The sequence below is a fragment of the Apus apus genome, chromosome 3 (genome assembly GCF_020740795.1).
Source record: "Apus apus isolate bApuApu2 chromosome 3, bApuApu2.pri.cur, whole genome shotgun sequence".
NCBI classification, from domain to species: Eukaryota; Metazoa; Chordata; class Aves; order Apodiformes; family Apodidae; genus Apus; species Apus apus.
Genome location: NC_067284.1, coordinates 89323969 through 89338752, shown reverse-complemented (window position 1 = coordinate 89338752; position 14784 = coordinate 89323969). Strand labels below are relative to the sequence as shown.

The 14784-nt window shown below is 42.2% G+C and overlaps 1 protein-coding gene across 2 annotated transcripts; it reads left to right on the top strand.

Annotated features, from left to right (window-relative positions):
• The first annotated feature begins 64 nt into the window (after positions 1-64).
• LOC127382481 (sulfotransferase 6B1-like) lies at positions 65-13372 on the top strand. 2 transcript variants are annotated; one of them, XM_051614174.1, is made up of 8 exons: positions 65-341; positions 2622-2767; positions 3216-3305; positions 4885-5011; positions 5441-5535; positions 5841-5997; positions 11772-11860; positions 13245-13372. In XM_051614174.1, the coding sequence occupies exons 1-7, from the start codon at positions 140-142 to the stop codon at positions 11849-11851; spliced, it is 897 nt and encodes a 298-aa protein (XP_051470134.1). In that variant the 5' UTR covers positions 65-139; the 3' UTR covers positions 11852-11860; positions 13245-13372. The 2 variants fall into 2 exon arrangements, with proteins under 2 accessions (XP_051470134.1, XP_051470133.1); XM_051614173.1 differs by lacking the exons at positions 11772-11860; positions 13245-13372 and adding an exon at positions 7161-7505 and having other exon boundaries at positions 72-341.
• The last annotated feature ends 1412 nt before the right edge of the window (positions 13373-14784 follow it).

The window sequence follows — 14784 nt, the reverse complement described above, 5'->3', positions numbered from 1 at the left end:
CAGAGTTAATCAGTGACTTGTACCTACATTCCTGTGGGAACACCCTATTGGATTAGCTATTATGTTGCATCCACTTTTTCTGCACTTTGGAAAGACAGCCTGTATCTGTTGGTTTGAAGAGTTCCACAGGGGTACAAACATGAGCAGAAATAGGGAAAGATTCATTGAAATACTGGAAAATTCTTTTTCACAGAGTGAAAAGATTCCCCCAGAAAACATGCTATTTTCCTACAGAGGTATTTTATACCCTGCTCTACTTAGCAGCCCAGAAACGTTTGAAGCTATGAAATCCTTTGAAGCCAGGAGTGATGATGTGATTCTAGCAGGCTATCCTAAAACAGGTGAGTGTTGTTTTCTTGAGTACACAATGCTGCAGTCCAGAAGTTTGTGCCATCATTTAACCCAGCAATAATATCTGAGAAAAGCTTGTGGTGACAACAGACTTCCTTGGATTATGAATTTAAATTGTAAGGCATCTCTGGAGGTCAAAACCTCCTGCTCAAAAAAAGTTTGTTACTTCAAAGTAAGGTTTGGTTGCTTAAGGCTTTGTTCAGCAGATTTTCAAAACTTTGAGGGTGGAGGTTCACCAGCCACTGGAAACCTATTGCAGTATTTTCCCACAATGGTGTTTTTTGGGGGGGTTGATTTTGGGTTTGTTTGTTTGTTTTAGTTCTATGCAGTCAGACATCCCCTTGTTGTGATTTGCAATATGCCCCTTTTGTCATTTCCTGGCTGATTTTTCAGAAGAGTTTGCTCTGTCTTCATCACAACCTCCAGTAGTGGAAGACTGCAGTGAGATTTATTCATACCTTTTTTTTTCCTCCAGCCTGAGCAAACCAAGCCTTTCTATGCATTTGTTTTGCTCCGGATCCCAGTGATTCATGGAAGTTCAGCAGGAATCCCTCTAGATTCTCAAAAGTGCTTGTGCTTCAGTGCAGGAACTACACACAGTATTGAAGTGATGAACTCACCAGTGTTGGGAAAAGCAGAATAATCACATCTCTTGATATTCTGGCCACTCTTGCTAATATAGGAAATATGTTGTTACCCTATTCACTGCAAGGGCAATACAGGAAATATATCCTGCTAATGAGGGCAGAAGAACTGCTATTGCTATAGGCTTACTGCATTGCAGAATGCAGGTGATTCCCATGTATCTAATGGAGGGAAAGACAGGAACGCCACCAGGACTCTTAGCTTATTTCCTCTCTTTCACTGTGGGCATTTTTGATTCCTTCATTTTTTCCCTATTCACTTAAAGAGAACTATCTTGATACGTCGTTTGCAGAAAAAGAGGAATTGTTGATCCTTGTCACACCCTCTTTCTGTGCAGCCTGTAGACCTGTGCGCTGGCAGAAATGGTTTAAAGGTGTGAGGGTCCAACTACACATCCTGGAAGGTGTTAGTTGAAAACTGAGACTTGGTTCTCCAAGTCCACTGCCTCAAACACCAGTTTTGCCAGGTTCCAGAGGCCAAGACCAAGCTAAGCCTGGTCCAGAGATAGTGACAGGTGCATGTTGGTCTGGTGGTTTGGTTTTTGACTCCTTCTACTGCCAGTTATGGAAGCCTAGCTGGGGGCTGGGAACAAGACCAAACTGTGTTGATCATGAGTAAACCATAAACTGAAGCTGGTCAGGAGAAGGGAACGGTGCTCCCAAAGACAGCAATGTGGAAAGAGAGCAGAAGCAGCCAAGTGATGATTCAGTTGGCCCTGTTCAATGCCCTCGAGCAATTCCAGAGGGAGTAGTCTGATGTGACCAAAAGCTTCTAGAGCTGGAAAGAACACTAGAGGTCTGCTTGTGTTTCCACTGAGGGATGGGATGTGCTTCTGAAGCGAGCAGGGTAGCCCTCCACAACATCTAGCTGACAGCTCTCTCACTGTTGGCTTTTGGCATACCTTTGTTGATTATTGCCCTCTGCTGTGGTTTAACCTCAGCCAAGCAGCTAAGCCTCTTGCAGCTGCACACTCATTCCCCATCTCTGGTAGGTTGAGGGAGAGAAACAGAATGGTAGAAGTGAGAAAACTCTTGAGCTGCGATAAAGAAAATTGAATAGGTAGAGCAAAAGCTGTGTGTGCAAACAAAGCAAAACAACACATTCATTCACTGCTTCCCGTCATCAGGCAGGTGTTCATCCAGGCACCATCACACATAATGATTACTTAGGAAGACAAACAGCATAACTACCAACATCCCTCTTCCTTCTTCCCCCAGCTTTATATGCTGAGCATTACCTCATATGTTATGGAATAACCCTGTGGTCAGTTGGGGTCAGCTGTCCCAGCTGTGTCCCCTCACAGTTTCTTGTGTATCCTCAGTCCACTCACTGGCGGGACAGTGTGAGAAGCAGAAGAGGCCTCAGCTCTGTGTAAGCACTGCTCAACAGTAACTAAAACAGCCCTGTGTTATCAACTCTGTTTTCATCACAAGCACAAAACATACACAAAAAATTAACTCTATTGCAGCCAAAACCACCACACCCACCTGATGACAGGATAAAGTACAATACAGAGACAGACTGGTTCACAAACTGGAACCAATTTGCTAGGATATCCTGTCAGCCAGGTTGACATGAAAAAGTGGAGTTGAATGGGTGTGCTACTGATGTCTTTATCCTTTCAGGAACAAACTGGCTTGGCCAAGTGGTGAGGGAGTTGGAATCAACAGATGCCAAATATACAGAAGAAGAAATGAAAGAAAGAATAAATGCTGAGAAGAAGCTAGAGATATTTCCACGTCTTGAATTTGGAGATCCTGGGATATATGAGGTTGGCAGAGACTGAAATAATTGGTACTACTCTCACAGGTAGTAATAGGTGAAAACCAATAGCTGATCTCAGAGGTAATGGAGAGCCTAAGGCCTTAACAACAGCTATTGGTGGCACACATAGCATGTGCTACCGCCCTCAGTGTCCCAACGTAAGGGCCGCAGAGCACAGACAGCGTGAGAAGCCACAGGGCCAGCCCTGGACCCAGTGGGTCTGATTAGTAAGACATTTCTCCTGGGTGTCCTGTGCTCAGGCATGTCTCATGTGCAGTGGTGCCCTGTGGCAGAAGTTGGCAGAAGCCTACACCACCAGTGCCTCCCTGTGGGTTTTCCAAGGGAACCTTCTTCTCTGATCTCAAGCTTTCTTATTACTCACAATTTCTGAAAAGACACATGTCACTGAATAAGCTACTTCTGTCACATCACATTTCTTTCCACTTGCTTTAAAGAGGTTGAAGAAACTGCCTTCCCGGAGGATTATATTAACCCATCTGCCACCTCATCTCCTGCCCCCATCCATTCTCCAAAGCAAGGCTAAGGTGAGTCTTCTCTTTGCATCAAACTGGAAAAGGTTTCCCACCCAGAATTAACTTTCCTCTGACTCTGTGAGTTGTGATTTTGACACTTTCACCTGGACTGGTAAATACATATATACATTTCCAAGGCTGAAGAGGCAGAGTACTGTGTGCTGAGGCTGTGTACAAACATCCTCTCCCAGCAGCAGCTCTGCTGACTCAAGTGGTTACTATCAGTGGGTTTGTTGCTGAGTGTTACTGCCCCTTCAAATCTCCTTCAGAAAGAGACTTCCAGTCTTGTGTTATAAAACTGGACAAGGCAAGCAGTTAATCCATTTACTCTATCTTGCCTCCCCAACATGAGTACCTGTGGAAAACCTACCACAGGCTACCTGGGGCTAAGATAGTCTTCAGTGGGAATTGTTTCCCAGACATGCAAGTGTATGCCCACAGTCTGCTTGTGACTCTTCTGTTCAGTAGCCTGTGAGCTCATTTCTCTGGATTGAAACTACCTCAGAACTATGTCCCAAGGACATCACCGAAAAGCTTCTTGTTTTCAGCTTCAAGCTCATGTTATCAGCAAGTGGCCTGCCAAAGTTCTGATTTCTTGCTCAAGAAAAGGAATTAGACCAGTATTGTATTGTCTGGTGGGTGTTAGTGAACAAGTAAGTTTACAGATGAAACTAAGTTAGGCAAGAGTGTTGATCTGCTTGAGGGTAGGAAGGCTCTACAGAGGGATCTGGACAGAATGGATCAATGGGCTGAGGACAACTGTATAAGGTTCAACAAGGCCAAGTGTTGGATCCTGCACTTGGATCACAACAATCCCATGGAACACTACCGGCTTCAGGAAGAGTGGCTGTAAAGCTGCCCAGTGGAAAAGGACCTGGGGGTGTTGGTCAACAGCTGAATATGAGTCAGCAGTGGCCAAGAAGGCCAATAGCATCCTGGCTTTTATCAGAAATGGTGTGACCAGCAGCAGGATTAGGGGGGTGATTGTCCCCCCGGCGCTGCTGAGACTGCACCTCAAATACTGTGCTCAGTTTTGGGCTTCTCAGCACAAGAAGGATATTGAGGTGCTGGAGTGTTTCCAGAGAAGGGCAAAGAAGCTGGTGAAGGGTGTAGAGCACAAGTCTCATGAGGAGTGTCTCAGGGACCTAGGGTTGTTTAGCCTGGAGAAAAGGAGGCGGAGGGGAGACCTTATTGCTATCTACAGCTACTGGAAAGGAGGCTGAAGTGACTTGGTGATGTTCTCTTTTCCCAGGTAACAAGTGTTTGGATGAGAGGGAATGGCCTCAAGTTGCACCAAGGGAGGTTTAGAATGGATATTAGGAAATATTTCTTCACCCAAAGTGTTATTGAGCATTGGAACAGGTTGCCCAGGGAAGTGGTTACGTCACCATCCCTGAAGGTATTTAAAAGGTGTGTAGATGGTACTTAAGGATGTGGTTTATTGGTGGACTTGGCAGTGCAAGGTTAACAGTTGGACTTGATGATCTTAAAGGTCTTTTCCGGTGATTCTATGATTCTATGTCATGTGTTGAGAAGACAGCATTTTTGTCAGTTACCTAATGAGAACAAAATATGTGTTTTCTTCCTCTAGATACTTGTGCTGATTCGGAACCCAAAAGACACAGCTGTCTCCTATTACCATTTCTACAACAACATGCCACTGCTGGTGTCCTTCACCTCTTGGGATGAGTACTTTGCAGCCTTCATGAGTGGGAAATGTACTTTGCCCTGCATCCTCTGGCATTCCTTCTTACATGAGGGGCATACACAGGACCCTGTGCATGGGAATCCTACTCCAACATACCTTACCAAGGCACTCTCAGGACAGTCAAATAGGCCCATGTTATGGCAGAAACAGGGAGTACTAGAGAATCAGAGTTTCTTTTGTCTCTAACTCAGAGAGATAACTAGAGAGTTTTAACCTGACTTTTGAGTTCCCAAAATAGAGCTCGTAGTTTGGTGCTACCTAGTGGCCATAGCTGGGGGATCCTGCTCTGACCTCAGCCAAAAGAACAGACACATTGAGCTGGTGACCACTTCACCATCTGGCTGCCATCTCAGAGAGCTGTCTGGGATGTCTCCTCTGAATTAATATGGGCCTGTTTTGGGAAATACTCTACACAGCTATGTGTTTTCTTTATTGACAGTAACCTGGGGATCCTACATTGACCACTTAGTGGAATGGAACAATTACATTGACCATGAGAACATCATGATGATAAGCTATGAGGAACTCAAAGAGGTGGGGCATCTCATCCAGCTCTTCCTTGATGAGTGCACTGTGCACCTCTCCTGATATGTATGGATGTGGGGAAGAAGAGACCCTTGGGTCAAGCCTGTCTACCCTTTTAGAAGGGTGTGCCTCTCTGACCTACTCTTTTATGTCTGGGGGAGGCCCACAGGGGGGGATAGCCTTGCCTATTCATGGAAGGAATCATATTTGGCACAGGCAAGTTTCTTTTGGGAGAGAAAAAAAGGCCTTGAAGCTGAGGCCACCATGGTGTTAAGTCTTTTGGTTTTACTTCTGTGCTATGTTCTTTTTACCAGGACCAGGTACTAGGAATGAAAAAGATTGCTGCCTTCTTTGGATTCTCCCTGTGTGAGGAAGATTTTTCCAGAATTGCCAAGAAGACGAGTTTCCAAGCTATGAAAGAGAAATCCAAGGAAACCCATGGAAAGTTTGGGGACATCCTCTTCCGGACGGGTAGGTCTCTGCAAATGGAGAATCTACCTTCTGAAGCAGAACTCCAGAAGGAGTTCTGAGTAGGCTTCCTCACATAGCCATGAACTCATTGGGTTGTGTAGGAAGGACAAGTGCGAATGAATTCTCTCCTGGGGCATCCTGTACAACAAGCTTCTGCTGTTGACAGGATTTGGGGGCTGTTTGTGAGAAACATGCCAGAGTGCCAGGCTTAAGGTCCTCAGCCATTGCTTCCATGTTGCTCTATTCCTCTGATGCAGCTTTAGTTAGTTAGACAAGTGAGGTGTGAAGGTGGGGAGCAGCACTGGTGTAGGTTTTGCCAACAATTATATACCAAATCTGCTTGGGCTGAATGGTTGGTTACTCTTTACTTCTGTTTGTGATGGGTTGTGGTGTCTGTTCTCTGCCGTGAGTTAATGAGGCTGATCCTGGATCATGGATCCAGGCTGCACATATCACTGCATAAAAGTCCCCTTTGGAAGGAGGTGTGCTAATGGGACAAGAGTCTCTTGAACCTCAAGGGAACGTGTTGCTCACTGCTCTGCTGGCCTTACAGGCATATTCTTGTTACGTACTCAGTGAGAACTAAGGAATAATTTCTATATGTTTCCTCTTAATGGATGTGTCTGTCGTGGCCCCAGATTTGGTCCCTCATAGACTTGGGGCCAGGGCCAGAGCTCTGACAGCCCAGCTGCTCCCCATTACATCAGGAGTCTTTGGTTTCTGAATGGGCATAGGTTTGCTTTAATTCCTTTCCTTCACCACTCTTTGGAGGAAGTAGGATTTAATCACTTTCCTCTCCACCACCTTCCTCACTACCCCAAATAACTCCCCCCTTCAGAAGGAGACATTCACAAATGAGCTTTCCCATGTGACAAAACCAGGTTCCTCTCTCTTTTGTGTAAAATATTCATGAAACCACCTTGGAAACCCCCTCTAGGGATGGAAGACGTGCAAGCAGCCCACCAGCAATGCTTGCTGTGTCCTGACTGCAGCCTTTGCTTCTTATCTTTGTTACCTTGTCTCTCCTAGGCAATCAGACCTCTCAGGGACACAAACCAGATCCTTCCCACCTCATGTGAACAAAAATTGTGCCCTATTGCTCCCTAGGTATTATTCTCTCAGGAGCTGCTGCCTTCAGTTCTTGTACTTCTTGTTGTACACAGGGGTTGTTGGGAACTGGAGAGGTCTCTTCTCTAAAGCTCAGAATGAAGAAATGGACCGAAAATTTGAAGAATGCCTAGGAGGAACGAAACTGGCAGCAAAGATGAAATATGATGTGTACTGCAAGGCCTGAAAATAAACACATGAGCAGCATGACAGCAAGTCATGCTCCCATTATGATTCCGTGAAAGTAGACAGTTCCATGTTTCTTTCCCATGAGAAAAGAGAAAAACTCCTCAGAGATCTACCTGGTGCCTCCAAGCATTCAGGTGTTAATTCTTCAATGTATGCTGGGCCCAGGCACGTGCTATGCTTGATACAACTGAATAAATGTGTGCATACCTTGAGTGAATGTTTTGCATCCTTCCAGGAGGGAGACAGGGCACAGGCATCATAGCACCACCCTGATCACGTCCCTGTGGCTGTTTCATGGCCTGTGAATGAGGCCACTGTGGTACTCAATTATGAGGAGAGGGACCAACACAAGACCTCTTCTGGCACACAGTGGGCTTGACATAGAGGCATGGTATGGGTCTGAACCCCCAAAGGTCTATTTTATGTAGTGAGCATGATAGCCTGGATTTAGATCCACCACTGCTGCTATGGCATTGACATTTGTGAAGAGAGGTCAGAAAGACTTCTGACATTTTGGCAAACTCCTCACTTGGGTGCAGGGTGGGACTTCTCAAGCCCATACTGTCACAAACTCTTAAGTGATGAACAGCTATATATTCTGGGGTGCTTTGTTCCCATTAGCCTCGCTGGGAACAATTAGATAAGTGGCAAGAGGAAAGAACCATGACTTTTGAATAGAAGGGTCAAGGGAAGAAATCTTTTGATGACCCTATTGCTAAACTATTAAAGCTGCATTTTTTTCCTCAATAAATAGATTTGTGCTACATGGGTATGATTTCCACACCCTCCTTAGTGGTGCAGATGTCCTTTCTACATCTGTGCAGAACATGCTGGCTCAACCTCTTGTCACAACCACTGTTTTGGAAAAACAGAAGAGCTAAGGAAATGTTGACTCCTTCTGGAAAACAGAGTTCACTTCCTTGAAAAAAGGATTCATTTGCCATATTGCCAGACAGATATATTTTTAGGACTCTCACACTGAACTAAGGTTAAAAACTGAGCAACAAACAACCAATAATGTAATTAGCAAAACTGGGAAACTGTTAAAGCCCTGACCTTGTCCTCTCAACCTGCCCATGGCCCAGCACCCCAGTGATGTCGCCACAGGGTTGGTCTCCAGCTCCTCAGAGCTAGCTGTGTCTGGCCATGGGCCCTGCCAAGCTGGATACATCCATGGGCCTACATCCTGTCCCATCCTCAGCTCATCACAAACCCCAGTGATGTGCCCAGTTCCCCTGAACTGTGGCTGCTCCGGTGCCCACAGCTGCCTGTTCCTTGCTTGGGTGGTGGGACAAGTCCTGGCTGCTGGGCCCTGCCCCATGTCTCCCTGACAGGAATAATGAGGAGTGATGCATATTCAGGGTTGATGAGCCACTCACAGCCTACTTCTCAGTCAGATTTTCTAAACTTCTGTGCAAGACCTGCCCATGTGATATTACTCTGCACAATGAGGTGTGTTTGAACCTGATGATTCTGGGTTTGCACGTTTTGATTCCCAGAAGAGCAGAACTTAATCTAACTCTGTGCTTACATGGATGAAAAGAGTCAAGACACAATGCCTCATAATTTTCTAATTAGCAACATTTTGATCTATTCCTTAATATGTAACCTTTACTATTTCCTATGTGGTGATATCAAAAGCCATCTAGATAACAGAAAGCATGCATCTCAGTGTCTTCAGGGAGCTGAACAAGGGAACAAACTTGACTAGAAATGGGAGTCACTGAAATAATCAAAAAGCCTTTACTAAGATTAAAAGTTGGCATCTCAAGATCTGTTGTGTTTTTTGTTTGTTTGTTTGTTTTTGTTTCCAGCAAAGGCGTTCTGTTATGTAAGGGCTCTTAGAAGTGTGTGACTGCACATAACACAGCTATAATGCCCATGACAGGTTAATGAAGACTTGACAACCTTGATGTCTCAGTAACTTGACAACCTGCTGTGGGGGCAAAGGATGAGGGCTTGTTCCATGCAGGAGGGCTGAAGAACTGGCATTTCCATAGACTTTCTCCACTATAGGATGTAGGTCATTCTTGTGTAATGGGTGGAGGTATAGGCACATCTGTCACCCAGACTCTTGGACATTTTTCCTCTCTCTTCTTGTGTCTTCAATCCCAATTTTAGGATTGCTGGATACCTTCATGTTCTATCCTAATCACTTAGAGAAGTATCTTAACAGGTAATTTGAAGGAAAAGAGGAGGTGATATTTGATCTGCATTACATTCACTTCATGCTCAACTTAAATTATTTTTCTCAGACAGGAAAGGTATAAAATTGTGAGGTCTCATGGAAATGTCAAAAAGTATTTTAGATATAATTTGACATTTGAATCGTAATTTGAATCAACTAATCACATTTGAATTTCAAAGTTCCAAACAATCTTCAAAGAACTTTGCTAAAAAATGCTTTACTTTTATATTAATTTTAAATGTGATGTGGCAAAGACTCAACACACTTAATTAGATGGTATGCTGGTGCATGATGATGCTAAGAGAGATGCAGCCTAACTTTCAGCTCAATGGGGAGAAAGGGCTTCTGCCTTCTAAAATAATATTTATCACAGAAATTGTAGTAATATGGCTTGGAGAGAGGAGCTCAGATTTGCCTGCTGGTTAAAAGGCTGAAACTGGATTTGGCCATTAGGGGGTAATGTAATGATCGCATAGAAGCACCTCTGAAAAGCACTGAAGATCTTGAATGGATTCTAAATTCTTTTAATGTGTGAAGACAGCTACTTTTGACTGATTTCTCCAATTTTTAAAAAAAGTTTCTTTTCAGAAACTGATGAATTGTATTTTCTTTTGACTAAGTTGTCATCCCAGACTTTTTTGCATTTGTTTCTGTAGATACCATCAAGAGTCTTTTCTGATTTGTGATAGCCTGCTGTTTCCCAACTAATGTTACCTAAACCCACTTAAAGGATTTCCTTCTCCAGACCTCTCAGTCTATGTGTGCTTAGGGGTGACAGGCTGGGAACCTTGGGTATAATAAAACAGCCCCTTCCTAAGACACAAAGCTCTTGATAATTTTTTTCTTGAACTATCAATTTCTAGTAAAAGGTTTATTTTGCATTCATTTCCAATGCCATTAAAGAGAATTTTAAAAAATCTATTCCAGAAGAACTGTATCAGCCTCACGTCCTACCCCACTCATCCTTTTTCAAAGCAAAGTCTAAGGTGAATCTTCCTTTTGATTTAACTTGAAAGTATTGTTATTAACAGCATTTTTATACAGATTAGTTTTCAATTTGCTGTGTAAAATGTCTTTTCTGAGATTTTATGTATGCTTTAGAGGGTTAATTATACATTTCTTAATGGAAAATGATAAAATGCTTTGTACAGAGACTGCAGACACATGTTCTCTTGCAGCTGCAAATATAATGGCTCCATAGGTTATTGCTGCCTTCAGCTCATCCCTGCCAAAGACAACTGCTCCCTCAAATTTCCTTGGGGAGCTGCTCCCTGGCTTCTTTCATCCCAAACAATCCAAATGAGGATCTCTCTAAACTAACTGTGAAAGGACCTTGAGTTGTCCAAAGAGTAGAGGTGAGCCTACTTGCACCTTTTCTTTACAGTGGACACACCATAATCAACCTGAGGTCTATAAATTTCTACAGGCTACATATGAATTTAGCTAAATTAGGACAATCAGAATTTAAAATATGGGAACTCAGTTTCTTCTGAGTGAGAACATAATCATATAATGGACCTTTTAAGCAAATCTGCTTTATCCTCACAATTTTTTTGTCTCAGTCCAGCAATAGTTTGTGGCATTTTGGGTTGCAGCAGGCTCCACACAGGCTGAATATTCCTGAGAAATTTGAGCTACTGGCTGCCCCAAAGGCTAGGCTTACTTCCCTCTTCTGACTGCAGTTGTCTGCTCCTTCTTTTGCATGCACTCTTGTGTTTGTCCGACTCCCCCAGCTTTTTGAAGCAGCATGAAACACTTTTGGTGGCAGCAAGCTGTCAGATTGTCCCAGCTGTCTTGCACAACCTAACCCCCGGTGCCTCTGGGTCTCTAAGAAAGAATTTTTCTGTTGCTTCAGAGGCTTGGCTCTGTCATTTCTGCTTCTTTCAAGCACCTCCTAATATCTGCCTTGGCCGCAGGCTTCCTGACTGCTGGGTCATGCACCCACGCTCCAGACGCTTTCCCAGCTCAGGGCGCTCCTTCACCCAGAGGAGAGGAGGCACTGCAAGGCAATAGGACAGCCCCCTGGCCAGTCACTGAAAAGGAACACGGTAGACACAGCACTATGCAAGCATGACAGACAGCATCCCTCTATCTCACACCTGGTGAGGGGCAGCAGTGCCGACTGGTTGTAGATATGCTAGACATTATAGGCTTTTAGGTTGGGGGAGGTAACTGGGCACACTTCTATAAAGGGAACTGTAGCCCTAAAATCCAGTGGCAATCATTTTATTTTAGGTTTATTGACCTCCCTCTTCTTAAAATTTTTCATTATTTATTTATTTATTTCCAGATAAGATCCAGAATATCAAAGATGCAGCCATTTTCTACTTTTACTCATACTCCTGGGATGAGTACTTCACAGCTTTATGAATAAGAAAGGTACTTCTCATTGTTTAAAAGGATATTCTGATTAGTAGTGTGTACAGCTAAAATTAATTGTAGCTAAAGTGACCCTAGGTTTTTGGCAATGAACATGACATTAGAATTTGGCCTTGTGTTTGGCAGCTACTCTGTTTTCTGACATTGTATTATTTATGTCTTTCCACTTTAAAAGTAGTTACGCAAACACCTCAGCCCTAAATTCTCCTAAGTTTTGAAATAATTCTCATGTGTTATTTTTAAGGTTCCAAAGAGACATATGTGATGTGGTTCTACAAGGAACCTCTTTTAGCAAATGACTGAACTAGTGTTTAATGACAGGAGCTGTTTTTGTGTGAGTCTTGGTGTGTTTGGCTTCTTCTCTCCATCTAATGCCGTATGGGTTGGCTGCTGCATCTGGAACTTGATGAAATGGGTTGTGACAATGTTTTTTTCATCAGAGAACTGCTCTGCCTGGACTCCAAGGGAGAAGGAAAGGCTAGACAGCTTGGACATAGTCCTTAGACTTCTTGTTGGACCGTGTTTTCTATACATTAATTATTTCAGACATTTACAACCCATGCAAAGCAAAATATCACAGCAATCAGACTGGTGTAATTGCCTGAAGACTTGCTTGTATTAATAAAAGCAAAAAAACCCAAAAGATACTTAAAAAACATGCTAGTTGTGTACAATCCAGTAAAAACACATTAAAGCCCTGGTATATATATATAAAAATAATTGACCGGCTAAGACTGGTTTATGGTATTTATGGTAGCTTAATTAATTTTTCTCACTTGCAATAAGGAGAAAATGTCAATTACCTATTTTTGAGGCTTTGTTGTTATGGTTTGTAAATATTCCAAAGACAAAACATGTTGAGTATTATATTCTGCATAAAATGGACCAATAAAATTTGTAAGTGACATTTTCTTGAGTGGAAAAGTAGATAACATGGCAATAAAAAAGACTGTTATAATGATAAACCATGTACTATGTTCAGAAATGCAGATACCAAAGTTTCTGACAGAACATATACTTATAGACATAAATTATAGTAATTATACCACAGGCATGCATGCTAAAAATGTTTTTCATTTAGAAGTTTTTTACAGAACTGAAATCTAATAAAGCATTTCTGAATATCAGAACTTAGTCCTCTATAGTTGGTTTAGTGTAAAGAAAACTAAATACAGTCAGGGAGTTGGGAACAATTTAGAATTCATTGTGTTATTCACCCCATCTAGTTCCTGGATATTATGCTTCAGTCCTTCTCTGTTTCTTAATCCTTCCTTCACACTCCATGTCTGACAGTTAAATATAAACCTAAGGTCATGAAAGGAAGGTAGTAGTGAAAAACAATGCATCTTTTACTGTTGCTGAATACTTTTTTTCTCTTGAACAGTGGCTTGGGAATTGTGTTGACCATGCAGTTGAATGAAAACAAGCATTTCAATGATTATCTCAACCCAATGAGGTATGAGGAATCAAAGGAGACGGGGTTAACTTTATTTAAAGTAAAGCATGTTTAAACTTTTTGTCAGTGTATTGCTGAAATAATGTACAACAGCCACTAAAATCAGTTGAATGATGCTTCAAAATAGAAACGGTCAGAAAATTGCTCTTCCTGCAAGTGAAAGTAAAAACAAGTACATTTATGCAATAAATGTACTAGCTTTTGTTGAAATCTGAAATACCAAAACACATTTTTGGAAAAAAAACTGGAAAATTTTGCATAAAATTTTCTATTCAGTTAAAAAGCTTTTTTCTTCTTCGAAAACATTTTGGCAGCAGCTCTTACTGTATACATTGAAATATATTTTGAAATATTAAAATTTTGATTTGAATATAACATACTTCTAATTAAATTCTTTTGCAAAGGAGAAATTTTATCAACTACTGAACACTCCTCACGATTTTAATCCTCGGTTTTCCTCACCAAGGCTAAGCAAATGAGTGACTTGCTGTATCTGAGCTCAGCAGGATGAGCTGGAATCTTACAGTTTTGTCTACTGGTAAATATGACACAAAGTTTCTGTGAAGAATAAAAACAGACAAAAACCCTTGGATTTTTATATCCTGGTGAGAAATCCCATTAACTCCACAAATGTTACGTTTGCTTTTAGATGAAGCTGTATGTGACTTATTGGATGTGAAGAAGGATTGAATATCTTGAATTGAGTTGAATTGAGTAAGAATTCAAGTACACAAATGTAACATTTTTCATCCCATAAACCACAGCTCAGGTGCTGCCTAACCCCAGAGCTGAAATTACTCCATTTTTTCTTAAGGGTCTCTAGACACCCAAACTCTGCTTCAAGACATGTCCAAGAACTTTTCTGTTTTAACAGGCTCTGAGCCTTGGGGCTTCTTGAAACTATGTACAGCTCATTTGGACTTCACAGTTAGATCTCATCTTTCCCTCATACTCAGCACTTTTGGAATATGAGGGCTTTTTATAAGCCTCCATCTGGATCTCTCCAGATGGAAACAGCTGAAAATGCTAATAATTTTTACAAACATTTTGCAAAGTGTGTAGTGTTGCTTCTCCAGAACAGCATTCAGTTCAATAAAATACTTGCTAATACTAGTCTGCCTACAAAAGTACAGAAGAATGATCTTGGTTTTACTAAAAGTTTATTTTTAGCTTGTCACTTTTAAAATTCTTTCTTCACCTCAGAATTGCTTGCAGGCTGAATGGCTCACAACACCTCTTCTGGTAATTGCAACCTGGGTCAGAATTTTTGGCATTGTTCTGAGGAGAAATGTACCAGCCAGGGAAGCAGGGTCTTCTGGTGGCTTGAGGGGAAACATTAGCAGGAGGCTGAGACACTGTTGGGAAGGCATTTGAAAGCTAATGGCATATGAAATAGTGTATATGTGTTGGTTAATATAGTACAGCATAATTATCTGTGTTTGCAGAAAGATTCAGGAAAAAAGAAGAA

Excerpts from the sequence above, each read along its gene's own strand:
- LOC127382481 (XM_051614173.1), top strand. The coding sequence starts at position 140 with ATGAGCAGAAATAGGGAAAGATTCATTGAAATACTGGAAAATTCTTTT. Across the intron at positions 342-2,621 it reads AGCAGGCTATCCTAAAACAG|GAACAAACTGGCTTGGCCAA; the intron begins GTGAGTGTTGTT and ends TTATCCTTTCAG. Across the intron at positions 5,998-7,160 it reads GGACATCCTCTTCCGGACGG|GGGTTGTTGGGAACTGGAGA; the intron begins GTAGGTCTCTGC and ends TGTTGTACACAG.